Source organism: Danio rerio, chromosome 13 (assembly GCF_052040795.2).
Source record: "Danio rerio strain M-AB ecotype USA chromosome 13, GRCz13ab, whole genome shotgun sequence".
NCBI classification, from domain to species: domain Eukaryota; kingdom Metazoa; phylum Chordata; class Actinopteri; order Cypriniformes; family Danionidae; genus Danio; species Danio rerio.
The window spans coordinates 44,272,691-44,282,500 of NC_141033.1; the positions used below are offsets into that span (position 1 = coordinate 44,272,691).

At 33.4% G+C, this 9,810-nt stretch overlaps 1 protein-coding gene across 1 annotated transcript in view; it reads right to left on the reverse strand.

The window, feature by feature from the left end:
- Positions 1-255: 255 nt before the first annotated feature.
- Positions 256-9,810, reverse strand: part of LOC147841174 (uncharacterized) — an 89,547-nt gene continuing 79,992 nt past the window's right edge. The window contains exons 2-4 of the mRNA XM_087279930.1: positions 4,779-5,042; positions 3,987-4,250; positions 256-387 (exon numbers count right to left, since the gene is read on the reverse strand). Coding sequence (XP_087136056.1) covers positions 256-387; positions 3,987-4,250; positions 4,779-5,042 — 660 coding nt within the window. The remainder of the gene's footprint in view (positions 388-3,986; positions 4,251-4,778; positions 5,043-9,810) is intronic.

Here is a 9,810-nt window from a genome sequence, read left to right on the forward strand (position 1 = left end):
GTGAAACATTCCTTGCTCTGTTATTATTTGGAAAAAAAAAAAAATCACAGGAGGGCAAATAATTTTGACTTTAACTGTAAATGGATTATATCTAGAGCAACCTTATAATTCCAAAGTGAAACATTCTGGGCAAGCTGGGCAATTCGCAACCAGACTGACAAGCAATTTGCATGTTATTATGATGCATTAATCTTTGTTATTTGGGTTTCTCTGGGTGAAGAAGATTCTCACTCTTTTACTTCATCCTGCTGACTCTTATTCCTTCTGATGTTTCATTTCAAACTTTAAATTCTGTGAGCTCTGTATCCCATCATGCAGTGAGACGCAGCACTGGGCCTGTGTTTTCTCTGAAGTGACGCATGTCTTTTTGTTGTTGGTGTAGAACAGCTAAGAAGCACAAACATGCAATTCTCATCAGGGGACATTAGACACACAGACACAGCATGATGCCTTCTCTAGCAAAAATGACTGAAATTTCAAGCATATATGCCATTGATATTGTGAGACAATTCTGCTTTAGCTAGTATAATTAATTTCCATCACTTGTTTAAATTATTTATTCTGATATTAATTAATTTTTATTCTTTGTTTTAACAAAATTGTTTATTATCTGTTAATTACATTTAAACTAATATAATGTCTACTATTGCAATAAAAATTGTCACAAATTATTTCCCTAGTGCTTTTTTTCTAAAGACATGTTTTAATAACATATTTCTAATAATTTAATTCAAATCAATGAATTCTTTATAAACATTTTTAGTCTGTCATATTAACACTATATTTACACTATAGTGCAGTATATTTATTACTAGTTATTTTGATAAGATACTAGTATTTACTCATGTGCAATTTAAATGCTTTAATTTAATTTAATTTAATTTAATTTAATTTAATTTAATTTAATTTAATTTAATTTAATTTAATTTAATTTAATTTAATTTAATTTAATTTAATTTAATTTTATTTTATTTTATTTTATTTCATTTTATTTCATTTCATTTTATTTCATTCTGTAAAAAAATAACTCAAGAGGTCTGTTACCACACAAATTGTTGTAACTTAAAATTTCTAATTTGCTGGTTAGATTAAAAATTTTAAAGTTGCCAGAATAATTTTCTTCAATTTTTAAAACAGGAAAATATTAATAATTACATCAACCTAAAATTAATTTATTAAAATTAAAATTAAATGCAGCTAATTTAAAGGTAAATATATATGTCAAATAATTTTAAACAATATTTAACTTTTAGCATCCCAAAGAAATTGGGTTGATAACCCGATTTATCCAAACTAATGAAGTCCACGCATGTTTTTTGTTATTTTTTATACTGTTTATATGGGACAGTACTTGCTTTTGTTTTGTAAAACATTGAAAATTAGTGGTTTTAAGCAAATAAAAAATTACTGTGAACTAAAAAGGTTGTTGTTAAATGTACTTCTTACAAACAACGAAATGAACAGTAAATTTGAAAACAAACAACAAATTAAACAATTTCAGCTACTTAATTTATTTGAGGTTATAAACTTGAAAACTGGCATGTAATTCAGTACATACTTAAAAATAATTGAGTTTATGCTTTGTAAAATGCTTGATTGAAGAGGAAAAGGTCATTAGGCAAACATAATAAAGTTTGTTGTCTGAATTTCATTTTGTTAGATGTTGTCCTAACTTAAATATATTCATGCAAACTGTTGCGTTGTTTCCTATTTTATATATATACATTTTTATTTTATTTTATTTTATTTTATTTTATTTTATTTTATTTTATTTTATTTTATTTTATTTTATTTTATTTTATTAGGCAAGTCAACAACAGTGGTTTTTTCTGTTGCAACATGGGGTCATTCTGAAAACAGAGCCCTATATACATTTCTGAGATCGTGAATTATGTAGCCAGAAGTATATATGGCTTTTCACGCTAGCAGTTGAACACTTACCTCCATGTGGATGGCTTTCCTGCTGTTACCAGTTTGCTTATTGATCCGTCGCATTTGTCAGCAGACTTGAGACACAGAGAAGTATTGACCAAGACAATGAGGTTCAAGTGTAGTGAAGAACAGTTCCAGAAAGCAGGTAAGACAAAAACAAAAGCCACACATTAAATTAAACAACTAAATAACAGGGTGAGAACGTGATAAAATCTAAAAATGTGGTGAAAATTGAGTTGGGTTTAGAGAAGTGCTGGGCAGGTCAATTTGTGTTTTTGGAAACACTATCGGTTGGGTTTAGGGAAGGGGGTGGGTGCAGTTGCAAACTGCTTGTAGTCAGACTTAAAGAAAATAAATATATATTATAGAAACTACTGTGACAATGTCCTTGCTCCATATAATGTCACTTGGGAAATAAAATTCCACAGGGGTGCTAAAAATTTTCTTAAACTTTACATAGCCTAAAATCATAAATTAGACCAAAAAACAGTTTTGCATAACATATATTACGTTTTTTATTCTGTATTTATGCATATTATTTTATATGATTTTTCTTTAGCTTAGTCCCTTTATTAATTAGGGTTCACCACAGCTGAATGAGCCATCAACTATTCTGGCATATGTTTTACACAGCGGATACCCTTACAGTAGCAACCCAGTACTAGAAAACACCCAAACACTCTTCCATTCACACACACACACACACGCTCATACACTACGGCCAATTTAGTTTACCCATAGCACGTCTTTGAACTGTGCGGGAAACCCATGCAAACATGTGGAGAACATACAATAAATACTCCACACAGAAATGCCAAATTGTCCAGCCGTGACTCAAACCAGCGACATTCTTGATGTGTGGCAACAATGCTAAACACTGAGCCACCATGCCACTACAATTACTCATTAATTGAAAACCTATTAAGTATTGTATATTCTTATTATTATTAAGATCCAAATAGCTAAATCACTGACCTACTGTACACAACAATTTCATCTTAAAGTAATATTTCAAATTATTCCAACGCTCTCAATCTTCTGTGTTCTGCTGTGTTTCACTTTGTGTGTGTGTGTAAAGAGCATCTCTCTGTAGTGGTTTGTGGAGGCTCATTGCCTGTAGAAGCAGGTCAGTTTTTTTGTGGACTGAAAACAGTTTTTGTGAAATATTGAACAAGAGCAATTATTTTTTTTATTTATAAAAGAAACAGCAAAACCCATGCACATAACCTGAAGTTCATTTCCATTGTCACTGTAAAAGTGCTGAATTCCTGCTCTCTGCTAATGGAGCCTCAGCAAACTCATTTAATCACAGCTGTCAACATCAGAAAGTGCACGCGCGTGCTGAGAGAGGAGAAAATGTGGAGCTCAGAGGATCACACTGCACCCGCTGGGACACCCACTGTCCCGGGACGCAGCAAGGGTTTCATTTGAGACAATCTATTCTTGTACAGGGCCTTTAATATTGGTGGAGAAATTAACATCAAATTGCAGCTCATTTTATAGTTTAAGTCATTAAAACCACACAACACAACAGATCATGATCGTCTAGTGCTGTCAGAAACACACCACTTCACAAAAAAAAGTCTTCACTTTGCAATAAATGTCATATTTTTCTTTAATATTTATATTACATTTATATTAATGATTTACATTTATATAAATATACGTTTCAGTCCCTCCAGGATTTTGCAGGCATACTGTCTTTGTATTTGAATCAAACAGGAATGCCTTTTCTCAAAACTTCTGACATTATTTGCTTGAAAAGAAAAGATAAAAGAAAAAAAGAAAAATGTCTAAGATGAAAATGTCTATCTAAGAAAGATAAAAATGATAGATGGAATGATAAAATGATATAAAGAACGATAAAATGATAGAAGAATGATAGATAGACTGATAGAATGATAGAATCAAAAATAAAATTATAGAATGAAAGATAGAATGATAGAACAATAAATAGAACAATAGATGGATGGATGGAAGGATGAAAGGACAGACGGACGGACGGATGGATAGATAGATAGATAGATAGATAGATAGATAGATAGATAGATAGATAGATAGATAGATAGATAGATAGATAGATAGATAGATAGATAGATAGATAGATAGATAGATAGATAGATAGATAGATAGATAGATAGATGGAAGGATGGATGGAAGGATGAAAGGACAGACGGACGGACGGACAGATAGATAGATAGATAGATAGATAGATAGATAGATAGATAGATAGATAGATAGATAGATAGATAGATAGATAGATAGATAGATAGATAGATAGATAGATAGATAGATAGATAGATAGATAGATAGACAGACGGATGGACAGATAGAACAATAGATAGATAAAATGATAGATATATGGGTAAAGCAATGGATAGAATGATGGATGGATGGATGGATGGATGGATGGATGGAACGACAGACAGACAGACAGACTGATATGGACGGACGGACAGACGGATAGACAGACAGACAGACAGACAGACAGACAGACAGACAGACAGACAGACAGACAGACAGACAGACAGACAGACAGACAGACAGACAGACAGATAGATAGATAGATAGATAGATAGATAGATAGATAGATAGATAGATAGATAGATAGATAGATAGATAGATAGATAGATAGATAGATAGATAGATGGACAGATAGAACAATAGATAGATAAAATGATAGATATATGGGTAAAGCAATGGATAGAATGATGGATGGATGGATGGATGGATGGATGGATGGATGGATGGATGGATGGATGGATGGAACGACAGACAGACAGATAGACAGACGGATATGGACGGACGGACAGACGGAAAGACAGACAGACAGACAGACGGAAAGACAGACAGACAGACAGACAGACAGACAGACAGACAGACAGACAGACAGACAGACAGACAGACAGACAGATAGATAGATAGATAGATAGATAGATAGATAGATAGATAGATAGATAGATAGATAGATAGATAGATAGATAGATGGACAGATAGAACAATAGATAGATAAAATGATAGATATATGGGTAAAGCAATGGATAGAATGATGGATGGATGGATGGATGGATGGATGGATGGATGGATGGATGGATGGATGGATGGATGGACTGGATGGATTGGATGGAACGACAGACAGACGGACGGACGGACGGACGGACGGACGGACAGACAGACAGACAGACAGACAGACAGACAGACAGACAGACAGACAGACAGACAGACAGACAGATAGATAGATAGATAGATAGATAGATAGATAGATAGATAGATAGATAGATAGATAGATAGATAGATAGATAGATAGATAGATAGATAGATAGATAGACGGATGGACAGATAGAACAATAGATAGATAAAATGATAGATATATGGGTAAAGCAATGGATAGAATGATGGATGGATGGATGGATGGATGGATGGATGGATGGATGGACGGAACGACAGACAGACAGACAGACAGACAGATAGACGGACGGACGGAAGGACAGACAGACAGACAGACAGATAGATAGATAGATAGATAGATAGATAGATAGATAGATAGATAGATAGATAGATAGATAGATAGATAGATAGATAGATAGATAGATAGATAGATAGATAGATAGATGCACAGATGGACACATTACACATTCAATTTATGTAATCTGGTGATTACATTAATTATGTATAAAAATACAAATAGACTAACCTAACCATGTAGTAAGTAATGCTATTAATTAATATTACTCGGTAGATAATGAATGTTTACACCGTAACAAGGTCACTAAAAAATAAAAATAAATAAATTGTAGGATTCATAAAGCCCTTTCATATTATTTGACCAGCAGTGCAAAAAAAAAGAAATCACACCAAGATGAAAAACTGATCCTTATAGCTGCATAAGGTTATGTGTCAATGTCAAGGGCATTTCATGACATTCAGAAGGGGGAAAAAGGCATTTAACACTGCAATAGCCAGAACTTTTCTCAGTTCTCAGATCAATACATGCTACTTCTTTCATTTTCTATCTCTATTTGGTTCACAATGTCCACGCTCTACATTCTTACAAGCTATAACTGAGAGTTTATATTCACAATGGCTGGCAGAACTCTTCAAAGTTTGCTACCCTAAATTTAGGCCTAATAACTGTCCAGTTGCAAAATTGATTTCACTTGTGAACATCATTTGAACACATCAGAGGACATTTTTCTTGGCAGGGAAAGAAAGAGCCAGCAAGCTCTGCTGGCTGAGAAGATTTTAATGGCTTCTTTATTTGGTGCCTGAAAGCTTACAAAATTGATTTACAGATGCCTCCATACAAATTATAAAGAGAAGCTGTTTTTTTCCCTATCCAAAAAAGAACTATTACAAAAATGTATATATTTTATTTATAGATTATATTTTAACTTGTGCACACATACGGTATTTAATTTCTAAATATTTTACTTAATAACATATGCATGTCATGCAAAAAATAAAAATAAAAATTGAGTAATTAAGATTAATATTGTCATTAGTAGTGATTTTAATGTTTAGAATCAGATCATTTTTTTGGGTTATTTCTGAACAGAATATTCTAAATTTAATAAATAAATACAATAAAAATGTAATTTATGATTTTGATAGTAACTAAAAAATTAACACAATAAATAAAATAACAAATATATTATACAAATATTATATTATTTATTATATAAATATATATTTAAAAAAAATTTAAGAATTACTTTATCTTATTTAAGGTTTACAAAATCCAATTATAACTACTGATTTGGTAAACAACGTGAGCCTCTTATATAAGATATCTACTAAAATGTGATTTATTTTGATAGTAACAAAAATAACACATTAAATAAATTAAAAAAAATAAATATAGTATAGAAATATAATTATATAAATATGTATCATAAAAATATTAAAAAAATAAAAATCAAACAAAAAAGACTCAAGAGTAGCATAAGTAATGTGTGTGTGCTCTTTTGGGAAAGCGATTCATCAGAATAAACATCAAAAGTCAGTCCAAGGCACTCAAAAACATTTGGCTTCATCAGGGTAACAGTTACACTGATGTTACCATGATGAAGGCAAATGTTTTCCGAAACGCATAGGTGAAGTTTTAAGGAATAGCCATGTCTATAAAGGCTTTTTAATCATTTTTCAACATTTTTCAAGTTCCTTGGACGGACTTTTGCTGAATATTTTTTACAGCCATATTCCAAAATAGATAAAACTCATTTATTTCTTCAACATTCTAGACACAATACCCCATAATGACAATAAAAAAAATATTTTTGAAATTGTTGCAAATTTATTAAAAATAAAAAAGCTGAAAAATCACATGTACATTAGAATTCTCAGCCTTTGCCGTGAAGCTCTAAATTGTGATTCTGTTTCCACTGATCATTCTTGAGACGTTTCAGCAGCTTAATTTGAGTTCACCTGTGGTAAATTCAGCTGATTGGACTTGAATTGACATGGCATACACCTGTCTATATAAGGTCCCAGGGTTGACAGTACATGTCAAAGCATAAACCAAGCATAAAGACAAAGGAATTGTCTTCACGTTCTTCAACATCAAGACAGGACAGGATTGGAAGATGTTTGGAACCACCAGGACTCTTCCTAGAGCTGGCCGGCCATCTAAGCTGAGTGATCAGGGGATAAGGGCCTTCGTCAAGGAGGTGATCAATAACCTGATGGTCACTCTGTCTAGCTCCAGTGTTCTTCTGTTGGGAGAGGAGAACCTTACAGAAGGACAACCATTTGTGCAGCAATCCACTAATCACCTGTATGGTAGTGTGTCCAGATGGAAGCCACTCCCCCCCTGGAATTTGCCAAATTGCATCTGAAGGACTCTCAGACCATAAGAAACTAAATTCTCTGGTCTGATGAGACTAAAATTGAACTCTTTGGAGTGAATGCCAGGCCTTACTTTTGGTGAAAACCAGGCACCGCTCACCACCAGGCTAATACCATTCCTATAATGAAGCATGGCGGTGGCAGTATCATGCAGTGGGGATGTTTTTCAGCAACTGGAACTGGAAGATTAGTCAGGATAGAAGGAAAGATCTGTGCAGCAATGTACAGAGACTTCCTGAATGAAAACCTGCTTCAGAGTGCTCTTGACCTCAGACTGGGGCGACAGTTTATCTTTCAGCAGGACAATGACCCAAAGTACACTGCCGAAATATCAATGGAGTGGCTTCACAAAAACAAGATGAATGTTCTGAGTGGCCCAGCCAGAGCCCAGACCTAAATTCTATTGAACATCTCGGAAGAATGGCTGTACAGTGTCGCTTCCTATCCAACCTGATAGAGATTAAGAGGTACTACAAAGAGGAATGGGCAAAAATTCCCAAAGACAGGTGTGCCCAGCTTGTGGCATCATATTCAAAAAGACTTAAGGCTGTAATTGCTGCCAAAGGTGCATCAACAAAGTATTGAGCAAAGGGTGTGAATACTTATGCACATGCGATTTTTCAGCTTTTTTATTTTTTATAAATTTGCAACCATTTTAAAAACTCTTTTTTCACATCGTCATTATGGGGGTTTGTGTCTATAATTATGAGGGAATAAATTAATTTAATCCATTTTGGAATAAGGCTGTAACAAAGAAATGTGGGAGAAAATGAAGCGCTATGAATATTTTCCGGATGCACTGTATTTACTGAAAGACAAAAAAATATTTCTTTACAAACTGTTACATCACAACTGTTTCATCTGCATGGTATTTATTAATATCACTGAAATTAATGAAACTGAATAAATATGTATTTACACACTAACTAAAGTAGCCTACATAAAAACTTGTTGAACTAAATACAGCGTTGAACATGCGAAATTGACTTATATTTTAAGTTGACTTATAACTTAAATAAAATTTGACAAATTAATTATAATCATTTGTAAAAACATAAACTATACACAAATTCAAAACCAGAGACGGCTAAAATATACATATACAAAATTCAACTCCCGTCAACAATAACTTTTCAGGAACACTCCTACTCGTTTAATTAAATGTAAATAACAATGCATCATCATAATTTACATTCTGTAACATGCTTTCATTTGCAATGAGACACGCGTTGGCAGCTGGGAGCATCCGGCAGCTCAAATCAAATCCCAACACAATGTAGGACTCAAAAAATAGAAATAATTTATCTCCAGCAGCTTTTTTTTCAAAGAGAAAAAAAAATGCCTCTAGAGATCAATAGTTCTCCATGACAAGATAAAGAAATGGAGAGCTTCTTCTCGAGTCTCTAACAGTGTGTGCATTAGAGCATCTGAATAAATGTATGTTACAGTGTAATTATTCATGCATCAAGCGCAGCTGCTAACACTGATGCACCGTATACAATCTCAGGAGTGTGTGTCTTTGCGTATAAAGATGTCTCTCGAGGCGTAATTTGTTTTCTCGTACATCCATAGAGGTTAAATCCTGGCCATATGGGCTGAGGTTATACATACATCAACACCTGGAGGCGTGCGGCAAGTGTGTCGCACTTACAGTGTCATTATTACACATATGCTGTATTTCAATGATTCAATATGTTAGGGATAAAGTACATCCAGGAGGTTGTTATCTCAGAATAAAGCCTGACGGGCTTATAGGCAGGTTAATAGCATGAAGCAGAGTTTTATTCTGCAAAAACAACAGTCCTGGATGTACTTTATCCCCTTTATTACATGGCTACTTGACACAGAACATAAAATTTTGTTTGTTCTGAACACAAAACATTGTTCTGAGCCTTAAAACTACATTAATTGTTTCAAAGCAAAGCTTACAGAAACTAAAACGGCTGATGTACTATACACTAACCTGCATGTTATTCCGTCACAAGATGCGGCCAAACCGACAAAAATGCAAAGCTGACAGTAACAAAACTGGCT